This window comes from Apus apus, chromosome 1 (genome assembly GCF_020740795.1).
Source record: "Apus apus isolate bApuApu2 chromosome 1, bApuApu2.pri.cur, whole genome shotgun sequence".
Classification (NCBI taxonomy): domain Eukaryota; kingdom Metazoa; phylum Chordata; class Aves; order Apodiformes; family Apodidae; genus Apus; species Apus apus.
The window spans coordinates 199,764,742-199,788,015 of NC_067282.1; the positions used below are offsets into that span (position 1 = coordinate 199,764,742).

The 23,274-nt window shown below is 43.0% G+C and overlaps 1 protein-coding gene across 3 annotated transcripts; it reads right to left on the bottom strand.

Annotated features, from left to right (window-relative positions):
- Positions 1–283: 283 nt before the first annotated feature.
- On the bottom strand, positions 284–20,221 carry DHTKD1 (dehydrogenase E1 and transketolase domain containing 1). 3 transcript variants are annotated; one of them, XM_051625608.1, is made up of 17 exons: positions 20,057–20,221; positions 17,880–18,035; positions 16,910–17,121; positions 14,932–15,126; positions 14,362–14,631; positions 11,435–11,606; positions 9,688–9,886; positions 8,554–8,866; positions 7,416–7,500; positions 6,442–6,581; positions 6,176–6,326; positions 4,894–5,000; positions 3,649–3,813; positions 3,185–3,267; positions 1,920–2,089; positions 1,312–1,397; positions 284–837 (listed from the first exon to the last, which is right to left on the bottom strand). In XM_051625608.1, exons 1-17 carry the CDS (start codon positions 20,214–20,216, stop codon positions 736–738), a joined length of 2,766 nt encoding a protein of 921 aa, XP_051481568.1. In that variant the 5' UTR covers positions 20,217–20,221; the 3' UTR covers positions 284–735. The 3 variants fall into 3 exon arrangements, with proteins under 3 accessions (XP_051481568.1, XP_051481558.1, XP_051481576.1); XM_051625598.1 differs by having other exon boundaries at positions 16,910–17,124; XM_051625616.1 differs by lacking the exon at positions 20,057–20,221 and adding an exon at positions 19,729–19,801 and having other exon boundaries at positions 16,910–17,124.
- Positions 20,222–23,274: the final 3,053 nt, after the last annotated feature.

Here is a 23,274-nt window from a genome sequence, read left to right on the forward strand (position 1 = left end):
ACCCAGGTAGGAGGCTGTGTCACCCTTCAGGCTAGCTAGAAACTGGTTTGACCTCTAAAAACATGGTTCTAAATGATGGCAGGATGCCTGCCACCCTGCAAGCTGGATTTGAAAGCACGTCTCCAGGCAAGAGAAGCAGTGGTGCCTGAGGATTTCAGGAACCATTGTGCAAGGTCCCCCCCAGACATCCTACTTTAAGAACTCATGCGTTGAAAAGAGCACCAACAGCTGCAACAGATTTCATTCCTGGTCCATAGGAAAATAAATGAGAAAATCCACAACATTCTGCTACAGAAAAGGCTTTTTCCCAGGCATAGGGAAGCATTTATTCAACCATAAAGCACTAATGCTTCTGTGGAAATGGAAACTGTTTCCACACATGCACCATCCCAGGGAACTGCCAAGTGCAGATAAGCAACATGATACAAGGTATTTTATATCCAGCTCATTGTTCTGCCCCCTGGACTGGATTTTTTTACTTTTTTTTTTACTTTAAAAAGATGTTTTGTAGAAAATACTACAAGACAACAAGAAGTATCTAGAGTAACAGGCATCACTTCTCATCTTTAGGTATTCCCCTACATGAAAAAATTGCTTCATCATTACAGAACTTGTTCCATTCTTTTTTTCCCTGATTTGTTGAACTGAAAAAAGTCTTAAGGCTCTGGCTTTTGCTCTTCACAGGAGGAGGCACCAAACATGACTGACAGCAGGAACAGTCCGTCCTTTAAAAACTTAGATAAATGTTTTGGTGAGAATGTCTTCCTGCTGCTGGTGGTGCAGGGTTCCAATGCCAACTGCTGGGGCTGGTAAAGGAGGTCTGCTCACAAGACGGAGCTGGAATTTGAGTCAGGAGGAAATGATTAATGAAGTACAAGCACAGGATTGCATCCCAAGATCCTCTGACACCATGGTGAGACCTGCTGTCAGATACTGGGAGTCCCAGCTGGAAGTAACGGGGTAAGTTACCCTCCATCTCCCAAAGAGCATGGCTCCAAGAACATTACAGTGAGTGATCTGCCAGAGCAAATGGCAGCTTTGGATTCTCCTCCTACTCACTTCAAACGTGTTGTTTCCTACCTGGCATCTTTCATCATCCTGTCTACTTAGTCTAAACACCTGGTAAGAGAAAGTGTCCAGTCGTGCTCATCACCACTAAATGGTGCTATAAAGAGCAAAGATAGCTTACATTAGAACACACATTTGGTGTAGGCATCAGGATTAATTTTGGGGTAAGTATCACAGAATTTTGCATTCAAGGAGAACTTCAAACTTCATTTTAAAGACTAAAACACCATGGGGACATCTTACCTTAACCCCCAGCTGCTTTTCAAACCGTGGTGACACAAAGGACCATGGACCCATGTTCTGTGGTTCCTCCTGACTCCAGATGAAGACTAAGGGAAGGATGAGGGTACATTACAAATGCACATATTTATCTTTTCAGCAGCTCAAGAAAACCATTTTTTTTATTTTGTAGCACCTCTGCCTTTTTTGTCTTGGCACTATCTTTGAAATGAAGGCTTGCCAGATTGAATTCTCTTGCAGCTCACAGCTTGCTGAAGTCAAACCAAACACGTGTCCACCATTAGAGTATTCTGTGGCTATATTCTGCTTTTCTACTGCATTTTTCAAAAGCTACTTAAAGGACTGGACTGCAAAGACCAATGCAAAAAATGCCCCAAATGGTTCACTCTGATTTTAGTAGTGCTTTATGGAAGCCAAAAATAGCAGTGAGAAGTTCTTTTAGCACAAGTGGTAAACATCTGTATTATCCCACTACAGAAACACTGGATGTATGTGGGGGATAAGAGCAAAGAGCAAAAAGCCACCACAACTCCTCACCCTAAAAAGCAGGCAACAGATTTAGTTCAGTACTTCAAAGAGTCTAGAAACACAAATGTAAAAACCTGGCTGACCTTTTGCACGGCTGTATTTGCTCAACTCTTGCTGTAGAGCTTCCAGGGGAAAAGGACACAGTTCTTCAAGTCTCAGAATAGCTGTGTGGTGCTGTTTCTCTCCTAGGGTCTCTCTTTGCTTCACCAAAGCATAGTAATGCTTACCAGAACAGATCACCACCTGGGTGACACTAAAGAAAAAGAAGAATATTTCCAAGTTCAGTGTTTTAGAGAAAGTCTATGCAGAACAGTCTCATAATTTGAACAAAACCAAAACTTAAAAGATAACATTATGAAGATAAATTGCTATCCTAGATCATCTTTTATCTTCTTTGCCTTCCCTTCCCTCCTGCTCCCTTCCAACAGTTGGCAAACCAGGCTTTGGGCACAGTATGCCAGAGTCCAGAGGTCCTGTTTCTTCAGTAATCCTGGGAAAATGACCTTACATGGGATTCATCTCTTAGCTCTAACTATCTAAAAACCAAGCACCTAGCTGAAGCTAGTCATCTACACACTCTCCATAGAGAATAAACTAGAGAGGAAGAGCAGTATCTCTGGAGGACAATTCTCTCCCATGCCAAAGAGGAACTGCCTGTTGCAGATAAGCAATACCCTCCAGCAATCAGAGAGGTCTGGGCTGCCTTAATCCTACTGGACAAAGGCAAAGAGAGAAACCTCACCCTTTGTGCCTTATCATTCCACTTGAAAAAACAAGATGCTAAGATACTTCCAGCCTTTTGATTGTGGGTGAAGATAGAAGCATCAGGGATGCTGTCAGACTTGGGTACTGCTGGGACAAGGACCAGGTAAGAACCTTAGGAGGGGAAAAAAACGAAGGCCAGAATTGCCCACTCTAAACAGAATTGTCTACATACATCTGAAGGGAGGGAGATACATACACAATTTGTTACCACCCTAGTTTCACTTTGTCAGCTCAAGTATTTCAACACCAGGACAAAAATTCTGCACCTTTTCAGGCAACAGCTGCTCCACATGACTGTTAGCTAGTGGGCATGGTGCAGAGCAGTGCCCACCAGACTTGTAACTGGGGTCACAGCCTCCCCGTGGGGTCAAGGGCTAGAGACCTGAACTCTTTGCTATTATGGAGACAGAGATGACAACTACCAACAAGCAAGAAGAAAGGGAGAGAAACACGGAAAACTAAGTCACCCACCATGAAACAACATTTGCCTCTCAAAGTCACCTCTTCCATATCACCTCGAACTTGAGCTGTTAGGTAAGAGAAAGGGACAGAACAGCCTTTTCCTCTGAGAAAGCAGAGCTACCTTTTAGCATCTACTGAGGAGTCACCAATGACAGGCCTGAATGTTGTCCTTGGGGCCATTTCTTCAAAACTTGACACAGCAGCCTACGTGGGGAAGAGTTGGAGGTTACCAAATGTGGCTGCCTTTTCCCTCAGGCTAGAGTTAGGGAGAGGATACCAAGACAGAGTTTTGGTACATACAAAATATGCAGTCTTCCCTCTCCCTCCCATTCCCACTCCCACCAATGAAGGATGGGATAAGATTCCCAAGAACAATGCCAGACCAAGAATCAACCCTACTTCTAGCTCATCTCCACCCACCTTTAATCCCCAACCTATCCTGCCGCAAACAGGCAAAACCCCATTGATTTGACCCCGAAACAGAAATCAGGGAAAGAACAAAGAGCAAGAAAGCACAGAAGAGGAGGAAGAAGAGGAGGAAAAAAAAAATAAAAGGAAAAGAAAAATAAAAAGTTTTCAACTTACAGGGAGCCTGAGTAACACTTTGGGAGACACAACAATGAGAGGTTTCCTGAAGTTTCGGACCATTTGTCGTCGGAGTAAATGGAAATACTGTGCTGGGGTAGTGGGATGCACAATTGACATGTTGACCTGGTCCCCATCAACTCCCTCTTCTGAGCTGTCACACATCTACATAAGGGGAACACAACAATATCTTGTCCAGAAGCAAGCAGTGAGCCAAATAGGCATGAGAGAATCCAGGCACATAGGGCACATTGACTAGTGTAAGAATAGAAGAGCAAATATCCCAATTCAGACATTGATTGCAATGGAGGAACAACTTCACAGAAGAAATGGCTTTAGAATTTAATTAGTAAGATTAAATCTGAACTGCCTCCTAGAATGCTGTAATCAGGGCATGACAATTCTTCTAACAGGCCATGACTTCTCCATCAGAGCAGCAGCATCCCTCTAAACATGCTGCAAACCCCTCTGTAAGCCACTGCTCAGATGAAAAAGAGTTCCATTTTCTTACTACAGTCACATGGGCACAACAGGGGATTTTAATATTTTTTTTCTGTAAAAATATGCTGCAAATTTTTAAATTACATTTAATAGTGTCTAGTGTTGTGTTTGAATGATCTGTGCCTAGAGGACAGATCTGTGAGTGGTTTGCACAGGAGAGTGACTGCCTGTTTCTGATGCCAACCCCAAAATGTTTTCTCAAATTAGTGCCCATTAGAGGTCTGCTATCTGCAATTCAGCAATTCTGTCTTGTTCCTGGACTCATTCTGTGGTACAGTGACATTGCTGAAAAGAAACAATCAGCAAAAAGACAGCAGGCAGCACTGAAGCATGTCCCACCAAGGCTGTCTGCAGAGGGCACAGGGCCTCTGCAAGAACTGTACAAATCTCTGGTTAGGAAATTTCATGTTACCACATTCCCACTTGGGCAGGTGACAGAAATGGATCAGGAACAACAAACACTTGTTCCAAGGTTCAATCAGAATCTTGTACCAGAGCTGTTGTGGCAGCACTGAAACCAAAACTACTTTCTCACCACCTCTAGACCTACACCTTATCCCATACCCTTTCTTCCCCTACTTTCAGCCCGTTTCTATCTCACCACGATAGTCCTGGTGGGTCTCCAGCTTGTGGTGGCACTAGCAGGTACACCAGGAGTGTGGCATTTTGCAACAGGACTCCCAGAGCACTGCATGCCAGTGCTGTGATGGGGGAATGTGTGAATCTGAGAGGTGCGGTGGGTACCTGTAAGAACCGTTCCATCCGGCAGGATGAGTGCTCGGGGCCTGCACCATCATAGCCATGGGGGAGAAGAATTACTATCCCACTCTGCAGCAGCCATTTGGCCTCACCTAAAAACACACAGCGAGAAGGGAGGAATTATTTCCATAGGACATAAAGCCACAAAACACCTATTACTTCACAAAAAATAATAGCTGATTTCCACATAATAAAGCACAAGCCTGAAACACAGTGCTGGCATTTTGCCGTGAGATTCACGACAGGGAAACAGCACATGAGATGATCTGAAGTTTCTGAAATTTGCATGTAACTTTGGGCTTCCAGAAGACTTAAGCCTCCATGTGAAGCACCTGACATGGTGAAGATTTTAAAACTTAGTCTAAAACATCATCACAGTATGCAAGAATCCTTTTAATGGAATTGTCCTCCTGACTAACAGGGGTCTCTAAAGGTATCTCTCCCCTAACCATAACTCACTGTATATTTTCTGCACACCTTGTCATTTGGTCCTCTGCAGGTGTGACCCCAGCAGCATCATGTAAGCCAGACCTAGCTAACAGCAGTGCTAGCCACAGGCTGCTTCCCCTGAGCTCTGTCAAACCTCCTGCACTATTTAAGGGATTACAATCAAATCCAGAAGGTAATTCATCCCAGCCTCAAGTACCTGTTGAGGATGGGTGGGATAAGAGGACCTCTGAATTTCCATCTGTGATTACAATCAAATCTAGTCTCAAATGAGGCTAGATGCCAAAACCCTGGACACTTACATACAACAAATCCCATTCAAGAAATCCATCTTAGCATATTCCCACCATGTTCCAGCTCAGAGGGGTCTTTTACCTGGGCACTCAGAAAACATGCTAGCCAAACTTAGGTAAGGTGCTTTTGGGGTTTCTTTTGTTTGTTTGTTTTAAATAATCACTATTTTCCTTCTGTATTGCTTCAGGAATATTTCAGATGCCTCACGAAGGAAAAGTACAGCCTACAAAATACCAACTATATATACACACATTAAAATAAATGGGGGGGGAGGAAGGGAAAGGTCATTAAAATAATCAACTGTCCTTTTGGAATTATTGTCTCCTGCCAAGGGTGGGGTGTCTCTAATTTTAGATGGATTGTCTTTAGAGAAAAGCTGCAGAGAAGTCAGGACCACAAAGGTGAGCTCACAAGACTTTGTGAGAAAACAGAATTATTTTCTCAACGTGTTGCCTTACTTTAAAGATGAAGGATTATCTAAAAATATGCTTACTGCAAATTATTAATTAGCTCCTTCTACACTCACCTCCAGAGATGAAAGTGTCAAATATTATCTGGGCTCCATTAAAGAAGTCTCCAAATTGAGCTTCCCATATTGGCAGTAACTTAGGGCTCTCAATGCTCATTCCATATTCAAAACCAAGCACAGCTTCTTCAGACAAGGGACTGTTACTCACCTAACAAAAGGAAATTGTTGGGAGGGGTGGGTGAAAAAGAAGACAACCCCAGGTTAAGAACCTTTGGAGCCAGGCACAGCTTGAAGAAGGTTGTCTTGTGGACCACAGAACCTACCTCTAGGAACCCCTTCTGGTCTGGGGACATATGATTCAGAGGAATGTAGGTATCATCTGTCTCCTGACAAACCAACATTGCATGTCGTTGGCTAAAGGTTCCTCTGCCAACATCTTGTCCACTTAGTCTGATATTAAACCCTTGCCATGCAATAAAGAAAACACTGAATTAGCAAGTCATGTCAAAAGAAACCCCTCACTTCTAAAATATTACTTCTCTTGTTCTATCTCTTCTTAGACCTCCCCTCATCAGCAATGTCAAATCTGAGATGGAATTAATTAACCAGCAGCAGCTCCAACTCATAAGCACAGAGATGCTCAGACATTTCTCTTTTCTCCTCTCTGCAGCCAAGACTTACTTTGTGGTAAATGGTTCAATTTACTGAAGCAAACTGCAAAAAAATGTGCATTCTGTATCATATGTAAATGGAGATATGAATTCAGACTAGAGAGGAGGGAAACTCTCTGTTACTCTGAAGGTCACAGAGCACTGGAACAAGATACCCAGGGAGGTTGTGGAGTCTCCATCCCTGGAGACATTCAAAACCTGCCTGGATGTGTTCCTGTGGGATCTGCTCTAGGGGGGTTGGATTAGATCATCTCCAGAGAGGCCTTCCAACCCCTGCTCTTCTGTGATTCTGTGATAAGAAACAGCAGCATGAAACATACTGTGAAAGTATTTGGGAGGCCCCACTGATGTCAGCTGCATTTCTCATGTGCTTGGCTCTAGGCACAAATATTTTTTGGTGAGTGGGAGGGAGCAACAATTCTTTGAAGACATTTAGTACTCAATCCAGAAATACTAGTGACATAGAGGATTCATATTTACCTTGTCTGAGTACCATGGAAACACAAATTTCAAATTTATACATCATATCAGTCTCCAGATTTAGAAACACTTAAGTAGTCTAATGTAGTATTTTATTGACATCAAAGCAAAAATATTTTCTTGTCTGCTGTCCAGTTGCAACTTACCTTGGCTCAGCAGGGAACCAAAAGCTAAAGTTTCAGCTGTTGCCCAGTCCAGCTTTTTTCCTTCCTCCATTTTTTGAAGTCTTGACTAAACAAGTAAACAACAAGGAAAAGTTACTATTTTGCCTTTTTCCATCTGTAGCTCTCTTGGTGGCACAGATCAATACTAAAAGCTAGGAAAAAAAATAAAACACTATAGAGAGAAATGCTGTGTTCCTGCAGTCAGCTTAGGTTGGCTTGGAATACAGACAGTCTTACTTCAGCACACCCTGAAGAAGGTTGCCCTGAGGACCTCAGAACCATAGCTCCCCCACATCCTTACCAGTCAACAAACTGTGGACTGACAGATCAGATTTTAGTCTGAAAATATTAAAAATCATTGCACAGCACAGAGCCTGCTCTTGAGAGGCTTTTGATTTGTCTGGTTAGCAGTGATGAAAGATACCAGCCATAAATATTTCAGTCTCCAGAATTCTCCCCTGTTCTGACCTGCAGAACAGCAGACAAATTATCATACCCAGCTGTGTTGTTCTTGCCTTGGGCTGGGAAGACAAGAACATCAGTCTTCTGAAATATTGAACTCATGGCCTCTCTATAGCTGCCAACCAGACATCTGCACATGGTCATCACTCATAAAAGGAAAGGTTCACCAACCCAAACCACTCAAATTATTGCACACTAGCTTCTGAGCTATCAAAAATTGACTGTCAAACTTGGCCATATGTATATGCTTAAATCTAAGTAACATAAACACTCATTACTGGCTTCAGAAACTGTGTACGATATTACCAAGTTCCTGATTCATTCTCTCACAAAGTACTCATTATAATCATGAGGTATATACACAATAGTAATTTATCATAATTGTTTCTACTGTTCATAAGAATAAGCTGTATTTTCTATAAGCTTCTTTCTTCAGTGTAATAGATTGTTGTTGAAATAACAACATTAAGTGCATGGTCAGATTTTGGGGGAGAGGACATGTCTTTCTTCAAAACTGGAGGAAAAATGGCATAAACCTAGTCTCAAAAAAGAGAGGGAGATGCTTTTCCTAGAGAACACTATGCAATGTTTGGAGTTTTTCCTGTAACAGGTCATATCTTATAGCACCGAGACTAGAAGCACCATTGTGTTCACTGACCTGTGCATAGGTCTTCAGAAGATGGCTGTGCATCTGGAGCTCCTCAGGCACCTCTACGGACTTGACTCCAATGAACTGCAGAAGTGGCACAGGCATACCTGTGTCCCAAGTGGTGATTTGAGCAGAAGGCTCAACCAAGCCTTTCCAGTGAGACTGCAGGTTGGTGGGAGGTGGACTGTACAAAGTCATGTTGGCAAGATGATCATTCAGTTTAGAATAGTACGTCGTCTTTATCTCAGATACTTCAGCCTCAGTCATGAGCCCAGCAGCTACCAGCTGTTCTGCATACGTGTCTGGGATGCTCTTACGGGATCTGTCAGGAGGGAATCAAACCCCGTAGACATTAAGCCTGGAAACAGCATCACTGCAGAACAAGGAAATACCATCTTTCTGACAGGTACCATGGAAAATGCATTATACTCATTTGCATCAAGTTTGCTTTCTTGGTATTTCCAGAAAGATAATGATTCTCTTGGATATGTGCTTTACAGTCCTTTATTTTTAAGCCAAGCCAAGTGCCTACAGTTGGCAGTTACAGGTGATAGAAAGACAAAAAAAACCTCCCAGTTAAGACTGACTCTGCACATTTTCTTCAGACAAACTGACAGCAGAGTTTCAGAATTAGCTGAGAATCAAGCCATCAATTCCATAAATTCTTCACCTAGACTATCAGAGTTGACTGGCAACTAAATTTTTATGTGCATTTCTTTCTGGGGATAGGGATGTAATCTGAATTCATTTAAATGCTCATAAAGATGAATCCCAGTTGGGAGCAGCAGGACCAGGCAAAGACAAGACAAACACCATCCTGGCCTCCTGTCCATTCTCCCACATTATCTATGCTTCTCTCTGGCAAACACAGGACAAACTTTGCCTTCTGCTTACTAGCCATGAAGAATTTGAAATCCAAGGGCTCTGTGCAAAATTGGTCATATTCAGGAACTAGTAACCAGTGGTTACCTTCATTAGTATCTTATCAGATTCGCACCTTAGTCAAGGGCTGCTGTCAGTGCAGCTACAGTGTGGCAAAGGATCTTCATTATGCAGAGACTTCTAACAGAGTAGCAGGCAATACCAAGTTGGTGTAGACACAAGCACATTTTGGGTTCACCCATTAGGTGGTGTTACCCTTACCTGATGATTTTGTACATGCTGGGGTTGGTAAAGAAGGGCTCATCAAGTTCATTGTGGCCCCACTGCCTGTAGCACAGCAAGTCTACTATCACGTCCCTGCGGAACTGGCGTTGATACTCCACAGCCAGTCGTGTGGCACGGACAACTTCTTCAGGATCATCCCCATTCACATGGATAACAGCACATCCAACAATTTTGCCTGCCCAGGGATTCAAAATGTAACAATAATATTCACAACCAATCCCTTCCAAAGAAAGCAGACACACACATATTTTGCAAAAAACTACAGACAACTCATGTGAAGAGTCTTTAACAAAAACAAATCTACCTAATCTACCTCTTTGTGATGGGAGCTGGGGTAAGGAGCAGGAGTCTTCCCTGAGAGCAAGTGCAATTAGCCCATCTAGTATCTGTCACAGTTTGTGCACAACTTCTTTAGCAGCACTGAACTTCTGGAAGACTTCCTACACACAGTTCCTACATCTCCTTCATCAGGATGGAAGCCCCTGGGGAAGGGCAGAGAACAGTTTGGTTGCTTCTCTTCCAAACAAAAACAGAATTTTGTTTCCTTCTTATCTTAAGCTATCACTACTATGAATTCATACAGGCGTTCTCCCTTGTTAGTAGTCATTCTACCCACTGCTCCTCCAGGCAGAAAGGTCTCTTCACTACAGCCAACACAGCAAAATTCAAATGTCTTAATGACCTCTCCTGTATGACAATTTGGCTTCAAATCTTCCCACCAACAGAGTGCTCCTCTTGTACTTCATCTGCCCAAATTGTGAGAAATTAAGATCCTTTAGCCATTCCTGACCCACATCAAGTTTCCCTTTCTAGCAAAATCCTAAAGCTCAAATGGGTAACACCCCTCCTCACTGGCCAGGTGAGACAAAAAGGGAACTAAGGATAGAGGAAAACAAAACAAAAACAACAAAAAAACCCACAACACAAAACTAGCCCAGGGAAAAAGTAATAATAATATATGCTATCTACCTTATCAGATTTAATGAATCTACTTCTCCAGTTTGATGAAACCATAAGACAAACACTCCTAAAAATACACATTAGTGTATTTTTTAATCTAGGACACATACACAAAGGAACTAACTAGTAAGTCTCTGATTTTGCTGATTAGAAGACATCTATTTATCACTAAGAAAGACTGGTCCAAAACAAAAGACATAGTTTAACCTTAGAAACGGCATGAGCCTCATCTTTCAATTAAAAGCTCAACAAGTTCACCTGACAACAAAGAAAATAATAAAATTAAGGACTATCTGACTTAGAAATCTTGCACAAAAAACAGACTGGAATTATTTTCATTAAATGTAACAAGATATATTTAAAATACATCTATGATACACTCTATCACAACCCATTTTTAAAAGTTGTCAATGATATAGCAGAAATGAAATGAGTCACAGACTTCACAGTAATTTTGCAAATATTTTATAAAATCCTGTAAAAATGTGACAAGATTTCCCCTTGGTTTTTAGTCTTTGTCATAAAGCAGACAGAGGAGGGCATATTTTTAGCATCTGAATTTTTGCAAGTAGGAGGTAATAATGAATAATATTTTTAATTTCTACTATATCATTAAAAAGGAGATATGTTACTACATCAACACCCTACAGTTCATAGGCACTTGCTATACAAAGCCCACAGTGTGGCATGAATTCACATGAATTGGCATGAATAAAAATCCTTTCTGACACAACAGGCTTCCTTCTGATTGAACTATACATACCAATATCACTGCAGTACAGGGATGACCTTCCTCTCTCTGGAGGAGTGGTATAGCCCAGCTGGTTATTAACAATCAAATGGATGCTCCCACCAACTCTGAAATGTGGTAGATTAGAGAGGGTCAGTGTTTCAGGAACGATCCCTTGCCCAGAGAAAGCAGCATCGCCATGAACCTACATGAGGGAAGAAGATGGAAAAGTCTCATTAGATATCACTGGAGGAACAGAAAATCAAAGCCACAATCCTTCCAAATGAAGTAGGTAGAACAGATAGAGCTTCAGCTTAACCCCTTTCAGACTACTGTGTTCGTTACTTGAGAGTTTATACAGTCTTACCACAGAATCATAGAATGGTTTGGGTTGGAAGGGACCTTAAAGATCATCTAGTTCCAACCCCCCTGCAGGGGCAGGGACACCTGCCACTAGACCAGGTTGCTCAGAATCCCATCCAACCTGGCCTCCAACAGGGAGGGCAGGCCAGGGAGGGGGCAACAAAGGTTGCAAATAAAAAAAGTTGGGAAGGGGGTGAGAAGCTCCTGTGGCATTCAACTCAAAAGCAGATTTGATCCTTTGCAGACCAAAGTCACTATGCAGATTGATGTAGTTTCTTTTTAAATCAAATGACAGTTCTATTTTCTAGTTATGGGATAATGATTTTGAGCCCTAAGAGGCTTTTGGAGGCAGTGCTGTCTTTTACACAATTCTAATACAGAGATTTTTTTTCAAAAGGCATCACAGAAAACCAAACTTTACTGCAAGAGAGGCAACACAGCATCCTCACTCTACCCCATACCATGTTTTGTTCTTGAAGTATTAGGTTTTCACTTTTCCCTTCTGGTTTCTTCTGCTGCCTAAGAACGTTTGAGTGAAGACCTCAGAACACCTGAAATAACTTTATGGCCTTCAGTACATCCCAAAGCATTAAAGCCTACAGACAATGAGACTACCCAACTACACAAGATTTCATATGCATCTCAAATTCCAGAGGATTCCATTCCTGTGGTGCAGGCAGGATTTTACTCACTCTAGCAGAAAGCTGGAAACAGTTTTGGCTATAACATTTTTTCTGGGCAGCATTATCTAGGAACATAAAAGCAAGGTCACCAAAATGTTTAATTCATCAGCGACCCTGACAGTGGAACATCAAATGTGAAACTTATTTCAGGGAGACCTTATTCTCAGATTTCAGTTCAAATCATAAACACCAACAGTTGCCTGATGCCCAGAAAATGGAATTAAGGTATGTGAGAAGGTGAAAAATAAGCCACTCTTCAACAGAGAAGGACAATTAAATATTGCAGAAGTTTCCATAGTAGTTAGCCAAGAGGAGTTTTGTAGTCTTCATATATTCCAAGGACAATGAAGTTCCAGAAAAAATCTTCAGACTGTGGACAGCTAGACTCATGACCAACACCTTAGCTGTTCTTGACTCGTTTCACCCTCAAGCTCTGGCACTCAGGCTAGCAGAAGAATAGAACAAACCTCAGTTCAGAGTTTCTACACTTAGAGTTCTGAAGAAAAAGCACTGTGAGAAAGACTGAAGAGAAACTTCCAAACCAAGATCCTGAAAGAGGAAGTGTCTGCTTTCACTTCTTTCTTGATGAGCTGAATGAGAGCAGTTAACAGTTACAACTGTAAAAATATGCCTTTTTTCATGTTTTTTTAAATCTAACTCTTGGTCCTTTTAAAGACACAGTCACGAGTACTGTTGCTTACACTACTTGAAACATTGTATTTCTTTTGGGAATACTTTTGAGTCAGTTTACTAGCAGGGAGGTGGCTAGTTGGGAGTTAAATGTTGCTCTCTACTACACAACCCTCCCTACCACTTAACCCTTCAAAATCCAAAACCTTAAATTTTTCTTGCAAAGCAAGGATCCACTTATCCTGAAGAATCTTTGTTTAAAGAGTCATAGTAGTGTCATTATTACATGGTAAAGACATCACATTATGAGACAGACATTCTAAGAAGCAGTATCTTTTCAAACTAACTGACCTAGCTGCACCAAAACAGGTTGGACTATATGATCTCTAGAGCTCCCTTCCAACCTCTAACATTCTATCATTCTGTAAGAAGACGAGGAGAAGACATACTGGGTAACAAACCTTTCTTCCTGCATTTACATGTCCCAAAGCTGCAATTTAAAAAAAAAAAGAAAAAAGAAAAAAAAGAACCCCAACTTGCCTCCAGTTTACTCAATATTTCAAATTCTGCTTTCTGCCTTTTCTCAGTATCTACACCCTTCCAGAAGGAAGCAAAAGATTTATTTAACTGAAATTTGTTTTCACTTTTCCCTGTAACTTCCTCCCTGTTTATTGTGCTTCACATGAGAACAGTTCTGCCTCAACTCATATTTACTCCCAACTTTAAAAATATTTAAGACGTTGACTCACTTTTATTTATGAGTTGAATACAATGCAAGAAAATAAAATTTATCAAGGAACTATTTAGGACTGCCTCCACAGCTATAAGTGACAGTTCAAGGTGTACAAACCAATTCCAGCAGACTGTTCAACAGTACCATGATAAAAAGACAAAATTCTATATCCTCCTGTATATTTTGCAGCCTTGTTCATAGCTTTTCTCCAAACCCATTTAATTTAAAAGAAGGCTAACAGTGGTGGTTTAAAGGCAAAAGTGGTCTGTGAGGAAAGGCACATGTGGCTCTCAATGCAGAGCATTATTAAAATAAAGGTATCAGAGTAAGCTCTTAAAAAATCTTAGAAGTGGGATAATTCAAATGCCAGTACCATCACATATGTCACCTGGAAATCTTCCTTTCCCTCCTGTTTCTCCATAAAGAGGATCTCAGTTCTTGGTATTCTATATTCATCCAGTTTTGTGTGACATTTCTATATACACCACTTCTGTACACATGCTTCTCCAAGATGTCTTACAAAGACCAGTGACAAATTGTAAGCTAATTACCTGCAGGCAAATAACTTTGTCTCCAGGCTGTGCAGAGCTCTCTGGGGAATAATCTCCATCGAGCAGAGTCTGTTGCCTTCCTCGTGTCTTGCCCACGGCCACTGGATTGATTGCTTCCAAGTGTGAGGGGTTAGGCAGCAAGGTGACATGCACAGGCCTGTGTGAACCGAAGTCAAGATCTACAGAAGATGTCAGGTGGGAGAGAACATCTCCAATGGCTGCTGAATTATCTGGAAACTCACTCAAACCACGCATCTTACGGAACATGAGCTGCATGGAAAAAAAAATTTGTTAATGAATCGTGAAGGATTTTTACATTAAAAGAAAAACATTTACAGAAATTCATTCTCTCCTATTTCTGATAACAGCACACAAAGCCCTCCATTAGAGTTCTGTTTAACAGTCTCCTGCAAAGATCTGGCTGAGGTGCTGGCTGGAGGGGAACACACTTTCACACAGGTAACTTTTTATTGCTTCAGCATTCACAATGCAACGAACTTCTAGCTTTTCATTTCTCTGAAAAATCAATCAGCCCCAGAGCAACTGGCAACGAGATGGCAAGTCTCTTACCTCAGGGGGAAGCTGAAGTAAACCTGTGAGAAGATTCAGCCTTCCACGGTGAGGCATTCCAAGAATGATATCCGTCACACCGCTGTACGCGCACATCTTGAACAGCTCATGGAAGAAACCCATCATGCTCTCTGCTCCTTCACCACCGTACCGCTTCACTGTGGCAAACTTCGTGGCTAAGAAGTGATCAAACTCCTAACAAAAACAGGAGAACTTCAGTTTAAAATTTAAAATACGATAAATGTTTGTACCCTTAAGGCATACAGACCTAAGCACACCTCTTGAAAGCCCCAGCTCATTCACCACCCCCACAGTCTAAGAGCAGAAGCCACGACGACTACAAGGATCAGCTCTTATCTCCTCTTCAGCAGAAAAATGTTGGATTGAGGACCAAACTGTTTCTATCTAGCATGGAAGGAGATGCATGAAAAAATGTAACACCAGAGAAATTCACAAATTCCTTGACAGTCCACTTTTTTAGGGTGAAATTAAGGAGTGGTGTTCTTTTCCAGTATGAACCTTAACTATCCTGAGATGCAAAGTGCTGGAGAAGCACAGTGTTTTACTTGGATTACAATTAGACCCTGGCCTTTGTACATAGGTAGAACAATACTTGAGAAAAGGGAAGTAAATTATTCTGTATTTACTTCATTTTCCTCTCACTCCTCCCACCTCACTCCTTTCATCTACTCCTAGACAGCTCTCACAAATGACAAAGTTTTGGAAGCACGGAAAGTTTCTGTAGCATTTTGCAACTGAAGACTGAAAATAAACAAAACCTGTAACTGGGAAGAGAAGGGAAGACTGAGCCACAGACAAGGATCTGAGCCACCTGCTGAACACTTTCAAGTTAAGCAACAATTTAGTTCCAAGGAATAATGTACACAATACTAATCACACATTAAACCAGGTTTTTTTCCTGCCAAATTCTACACTCTTGGTACAGTTCTGGTCATATTGAAAACACCAGGGGATTTGTCACAGTCCTGATTTCACCCTCCTGTGTCACTGTCAAATTTATTTAGCTGCCAAAGAGGCAAGAAAAAGATGAAATGTGCCATATACTTCTGTTTAGTCAGTGGTAAATATTACATTTAACACTCCTTCCACTTGGAAAACTGGAAACAGGGACACCTTCACAGATCCTGCTCTTCTACCTTTCCATCCTTCTGGACAACATGGGGAGAAAAGGGGAAAAAAAAGAAAATTTTTCACAATACGGAAGTATTGGAATAAATCTTCTCTATACATTTTGCAAGTCTATAAAGCTTTCACTTCCTTAGAGAATGCATTGAACAAAGGTTCCTTTGCTGAAAAGCAGCAAATTTATCAGAGCTATACGGCTAACACCTCAGCCCAACTCTGTTTTGTTTTCCCAAAACTTTGAGAGACATCAAACTTCAAAGTTAATAAAATAGATCAGCATGAGAGTGAAAGGAAAACACAGAACAGCTACCCCAGAGAACCAAATTTCATAGAGCTCTGCCCAACCTTGCACTCCCTTCAAAATATTTAATTTAAGCTGTCAGGTCATTAACCTAAGAGAATCTCACTTTCAAAAATTGATTACTTGGTAGGATCATTATTGTGTCTTCAGATGTTAAAGAATATTTGTTACAAGAATGTATGTTACATATAATTTATCTTCTAATTAGTTCTAAAAGCCTTTTGAGTTTGGAACTGGCTGGAAATATTTTCCTACAAATAATTTCCAGATAAATCAATGCAAACCAAAAGATATCTCTATTTGTTTTAATAATGGCTGCTAAGTAAATTCAACAGTAACCTCCAGTCAGATTCCTGCATTTGTGTACTGCACTTTTTCAGGCAAAACCTTGTACTTCTTCTTCCTGCAGACTGTCAAAGCCTTTCAGGATAGTGAATGTTCTTTTTCTGCATGAATAATGTCTGGAGCAGTGAAGGGCTCATGACAGACTCCAGGAGTCTATTATAATCCAACACTAAATGAACAGGGTACCTGGGACTCCAACATCAGCTTGCACAAGTGCTTCTTCTCTTCAGGTGTAAATGCTTCTTGTTTTAGCTCTTCAAACCTTTTAGCAAACCACTCTCTCTCCTCCAGAGTTGGAAGCTGGCTAGTTTCTATGGAAATATGTCCACAGTATATATGGTCAAGGTAAGCCAACACATCCTCCAGGGAAGCCTCCTCTTTTCCCATGTTTAGAAGCCCTGCTGGAAAATAAATGTTATTAGCTACTTTGGGGGGTGAGGGGGGAAGCAGTAAGACCTAAACTGTTGTATTGCAATTACATTAACATTTTGAGCATATAAATTAATGTCTTGTCTTCCTTTCCTCCATTTAAAAACAAAACTCTAGCGTTTTTAAGATGAGGGTCTCATGCTTATTTGCAAGGTGCTGAAAATGCCCTTCTCAAAGAGTTTACCATGAGTGAAACGAAGTTTTTTGTTGTTGTTTTGTTTTTTTTTTTGCAACTCTGTACATCATCTGGTATCTTGTGTCTCAGAGGTGAGCTCCAATCCCAGCTACAACAAAGTCAATAAGCACCTGTTTGGCTGAGGGAGAAAACACAGCATGGAGAGAGAGACTCTCCTTTGGTCAAGGCCACAGTGATAGTCCAATAGATCCAAGGAAAGACAAGTCTTGACTTCTGCCCCAGCTTCACTAGGGTGTTAAGCACTATGCTAAATCACAGAATGTTACAGCAACACAAGAAATTAACCTATAACCTCAGCAGTTGTAAGGACGGGTAGAAATTTTCATGGTTTCCAACGATGCTAGAAAATAGCTACTCATTACACAATGACTTCTGCAACAAACTTGCAAGCAGGCTGAAGTGAACAATTTTCTGTCCAACAGTTCATTACTGATTGAACAGCCACTCGATATTTGGCTCTTCCACAGTGGACACGGCCTCTTAATAAATCACCTGTGAAGGGAATTTGCTGTGATAAGGCTGGAGACGTACCTGTAGTAATGAGAGGCCCTTGAAGAACTTCTGCCAACTCTCGGATTTCAGGTACTGTGCTCATAACAGCTTGGCCAGCAAACAGTGGGTTTATTTTGGCTGCTTTGTGGCCATGTTCAGCGTATGCAGTTACTAAACGAGCAAGAGCATGGTCAACTAAAAACAGAAAGAAAGCAGAGCATATCATACACTAGCTCATATTTAAGGTATTTACAGCACCAACACAAGAGTATTCGTTCTGTCCTTTGATAACCATCAAGGTTCCAGCTGGAGAGGTAATTTTTCTAAGTAGTTGTTTTCACCGTATCGCCCCACAACTGCTCCCATCACCAAACACCTGAATCTTCTCACTCATCAAATTTTCAATCAAGTACACTCTGGATTTCTCCCATGGCTCCACTCATAATTAGGCTCCTGCAAACATATGCAAAGCCACTTCATTTTGCTTCAGGTCTGAAAGGCACAGTACCAATGTACAAACTCTTATTCCTCAGCCAACTCCACCACTTGTACTGCCCCATTCCCTGCTGGAATGACAGGAAGATAGGGTCTTAACAATAATCCAGGCCCTATCACTTAAAAAGAAAAAAACTAGTCTGTGTCTGCAGGAGCCACTGGCCAACATATGCACATGTTGAGCCAGATATACTAAAAATTCAAGTATATGAGCAAGTCTTTTCAACAGACACCAGCAACACACGCTGCAGGCATGTTGCATCAAGGTAAAAAAATTACCAACATACACAAAACCTGACCAGCTGGAAGGTCATGAACACAGCATTACTGATGTTGAGCACATGGCCAAAAAGCTGGACATCAATATAATATATTGCAAGCAGGGTCTGCTACAAATTAATAAGAACTGGCTTACAATGTGAGGGTTTTTTTCACCCTGATAAAGATGCAGCACTGAGAGTATTCAAGTCTGAAGATTTTAATTTTCCAAAACAATGCCATTTCTGAGACCATTTCACAGTCATTTCTCTGATACTTGCATTTACACACCCAGCTATATCTCTCCAGCTATAACACCCCATTCAAAACGGGTCCTTTTATCTAATGGGATCCCCGATAACAAAACATAGCCCTAACATCTCCCACAAAACTCTCAGAGATAAACTAACTTAAAAGCTATTTTAAAAATGTAACACATAAAAATACAGTAACCTTTTTCTTGCTTAACAAGGAGGCTCCTTAGTGGTGGGACTCAGCATCCAGGAGCTAACAAAACAGCTTCAAGCCTGCTTTGGTGCAATGGGCTTGATTCCTAACCACGTCTCCTGGGGTGTTAATACAGGGACACTGCTCCTCTCCCAGAGTTTTCTGCACTATAAAACTGAGCTAGAAGCACCACAGGTATTGCTACAGGAGAGCTACCTGTACTTAGCTACGTCAAGCACAAATATATATAAAAAACAATAGGCACATGGCACAGGTGCTTTTACAAGCAGCAAAACACCACAAGAGCACGTTACTAAAGTCACTTCGTCCACTCCTAGTCACCTTAGCCCATGGAGCCGGGCAGGGCACCAGCAGGCATCCCGGGGAGCCCGAGTAGGGGTCTGCTCTGCTCCCAGCCCTCCAGCCAGCAGAGGGGCCAAGCTCCCCTTTGGCGCCACTGAAAACCTGCCAGGAACCCCAGGGAAGGGGATCACAGAATCCTAGAACGCCGGGTTGGAAGGGAGCTCAAGGATCACCAGGGCCAACCCTGTCAAGCTGAGCCTTAAAAGTGCCCAGTGTTGGGGAACCCAGCGCTTCCCTGGGGAGACCGTCCCAGGGTCCAGCTGCTCTCACAGCGAAACGTTCTCTCCTGATGTCCAACCGGGATCTCCCCGGGAGTCACTCGTACCCGTCACCCCTCAACTTTTCCATGTGATTCCTCTCCACCCTTTAAGCACCGGCACGTGGCGATACGGTCTCCTCCAAACCCGCTTTTCCCCGCGCTGAACGAGCCCCCAGCCCTCTCCCGGCCGGCGACACTCGTTGAGGCAACGAGGACACCAAGTTCCTCCCTCGGACGCTCCGGCGCCCTCGGCCTTTGGCCCCCGGAGGGAGGCAGCTCCCGGAGGGAGGCAGCTCCCGGAGGCAGCTCCCGCCTCACCGCAGCTCTCCCGGTCCCCCCCCGCCTCAGCCCGGCGGGGGTGCGTGCGGGAAGGGAGGGAGGGAGGGAGTCCGACCTGCTTTCCCGGCGCCGCGCGGCCCCGCCGACCCCCCGCCGGCCGCCTTCCGCGGTCTGTAGCCGTAGACGCCCCGCTCGGTGCGGTACCAGCGCCTCAGGCCGCCCCGCCACAGACCGCCCCGCACCGCGCTCCCCGCAGCCGCCGCCGCCGCCGCCATGGCCGCCGCTGCCCCCGCCCCCGCGCAGGCGGGGCCGCGGCCTCGGGATCTCGGCGTTCGGGCCGCGTCTGTCAGCGAGGGCGAGGGGGGTGGGATTCCAGCGCCTGGGATGCCGTGTACAGCTCTGGTGCCCTCAGCACAAAGAAGGATATGGAGCTGTTGGTGCATGGAAGGGCCACGAACATGATGGGCTGGAGCAGCTCTGCTCTGGAGACAGGCTGGGAGAGTTGGGGTGTTCAGCCTGGAGGAGAGAAGGCTCCGGGGAGACCTTAGAGCACCTTCCAGTACTTGAAAGGGGCTACAGGAAAGCTGGGGAGGGGCTTTTCATCAGAGAAGATAGTGGTAGGACAAGGGGTAATGGTTTTAAACTGAGAGAGGGGAGATTTAGGTTAGATATTAGGAAGAAATTCTTCACTATATGGTTGATAAGGAACTGGAATGGGTTGCCCAGGGAGGCTGTTGATGCCCTATCCCTGGAGGTTTTTAAGGCCAGGCTGGATGAGGTTTTGTGCAACCTGATCTAGTGGTAGGGTTCCCTGTTCATGGCAGGGGGGTTGGAACTTGATGATCTTTAAAGGCCTTTCCAACCTTAATGATTCTATGATTCTATGTTCCAGTATCCTGGTGTTTCCTATTAAAAGGCTGCCTACATTTCCTGTTGAACTGTCTCTCCTGAAACGTCCCAAAGCTTCATCTTGTCTATATGGTGTGCTGGTTGTGGTTAGGCTTGGAAAGACACTGCAACCTCATCACTTTTGGAAAGCCTACCAAAATAAAAAAAGACACAAGAAACAAAGTTCTAACATCATCTAAAAGCTTAGTCTAAGGCTTTCAGGTGCCAGCAAACCATATCCAAACACATGAAGGTCAAGAAAGTCATCAGGAGCAGTCAGCATGGCTTGGCCAACTTGTTGAACTTCTGGAATGAAGTTACTGGCCTGGAAGATGAGGGGAGAGCAGTGGAAACTGTCTATCTGGACTTCAGTAGAGTATTTAATCCTGTTTCCCATAAGATCTTCATAGACAAGCTGGTGATGTGTGGGCTGGATGAGCCGACAGTGAGGCGGGTTGAAAACTGGCTGAAAGGCTGGGTCCAAGGGGTTGCTGATCAGTGACACAAAGTCTAGTTGGAGGCCAGTAACTACTGGTGTACTCCCAGAGTCTGTAGTGGGTCCAGCTATGCTTAGCATCTTTATTAATGATCTGGATGAAGGAGCAAATTGTACTGTTAGAAAGTTTGCAGATGAAGCAAAACTTGGAGCTGCGGTTGATACACCAGAGGGTCATGCTGCCACCCAGAGAGACCTTGGTAAGCTGGAGAGACCAGCTGGTCTGATGGGAACCTCAGGGATCCTCACTGAGTTCAACAAGAAGTGCGAAGTCCTGGATCTGGGGAGGAACAATCCTATGTGCCAACACATGCTGAGGGCTGCCCAGCTGGAACGCAGCTTAGCAGAAAAGGACCTTGGTGCCCTGGTGGACACCAAGTTGAACAGGAGCCAGCAATATGCTCTTGTAGCAAAGAAAACAAATGGTACCTTGGGTGGCTTTAGGTAAAGTATTGGCAGCAGGTGCCCCCTACTCAGCACTGGTGAGGCCACACATTTTCAGTTCTAGGCTCCTCAGTACAAGAAAGACATGGACATATTGGAGAAAATCCAATGAAGGGCCACAAAGATGATGGACTGGAGAACCTCACCTATGAGGAAAGGCGGAGAGAGCTGGGACTGTTCAGCCTGGAGAAGAGGGCTCAGGGGGTTCTTATCAATGTGTCTGAGTGACTGAAAGGAGAGAGAATGGAGCCAGGCTCTTTCCAGTGGTGTCCAGTGACAGGATCAGAAGCAAGGTGAACAAACTGAAACACTGGAGGCTACATCTGAACATCAGAAAACACCTTTTTACTGTGAAGGTAACCAAGCACTAAAACAGCATACCCAGGGAGGCTGTGGAGTGTCCATCCTTAGAGATACTCAAAGCCATCTAGACAACTGACTCTAGGAAGCCCTGGTTGAGCAGGGAAGGGTGGGCCAGATGACCTCCAGAGGTACTTTCCAAACTCAACCACCCTGTGATTCTGTGAACTTTGTGTGAATGCAGGCCTGGGAGGCAGAAGGGGTTCTGCCAAATGACCTTTCCACAGACTTGGCTGCGTTCATCAATCTACTTTGCCTTGACAACAGAGAAATCAAAGAGTATTCTTTCCTTCAAATCAAACCATGGCAATGTGCTTTTGGAACAGGTGGAAATGGATTTTGCAACAGAATCAGTTATGACACCACAGTTGGCCAGGGACTTTATGGTATTCACAGTCTTGGAGAGAGGACATTTATGTTCCTTGAGGCTGTAGGGTTGGATTTGGAAAGATTTATAAAAGCCAATTTTGGACAAAAATAAAAGTGAATGAGCTTTAAAGCTGCCAAGAAAGCAAAATGATGCAGTTATGGGAGGACAGCTGCCATGGCCAACAGAGTACAGCAAAGTAGAAATGTGGCTTTGAATATTGTGGGTTTTTTCAATGTATATTAGAACAAAGGACCCTGGAAGAGGCAGAAAAGGTTGATATAGTTAAATATTTCTACTCTGTGTTTGGGGAAAAAGACCAACGTTGCAGGCAGATTGGGATTATGCAATACTTTTCCACAGTTCTTAAGCAAACATCAGTCAAAGAGCAGATATCAATGTGGTTTTGCTTTAAAGCAGCTAGAGAGCCAGTTGAATATTTAAAAATTAACACTGATAGGAGGAATAGGTTTGAACATGAAAAATCTTCCACAGTTAAAAAGGACAAAATTAGATGGTTCAGTCACACACTGTGGGTCTCGGGGAAGTAGTGGAATCTTTCTATGTACAGATTCACCTACTGCTTTAATCAAGCCCAAGCATGGGTTTATGGAATGTTTATCTCATCAAGTCCAATTGTCCTTTTTTTTTTTTTTTCTTCTGTTATCCAAACTTCAGTTAATGTAAATTTTAAGATTTAAAGTACTTTGCAGATTTTTTGCCAACATAATCATCTTGCATAGGACATGATTACACGTGGCAAAAGCCCTGCTGTAAC

Coding starts and splice junctions, on each gene's coding strand:
- DHTKD1 (XM_051625598.1), bottom strand. CDS start 20,216: ATGGCGGCGGCGGCGGCGGCTGCGGGGAGCGCGGTGCGGGGCGGTCTG. Junction 14,632..14,931: donor TACTTCAGCTTCCCCCTGAG/GTAAGAGACTTG, acceptor TTTTCCATGCAG/CTCATGTTCCGTAAGATGCG. Junction 2,090..3,184: donor TCCTCAGTAGATGCTAAAAG/GTAGCTCTGCTT, acceptor CTTTTTCTTTAG/TGTCACCCAGGTGGTGATCT.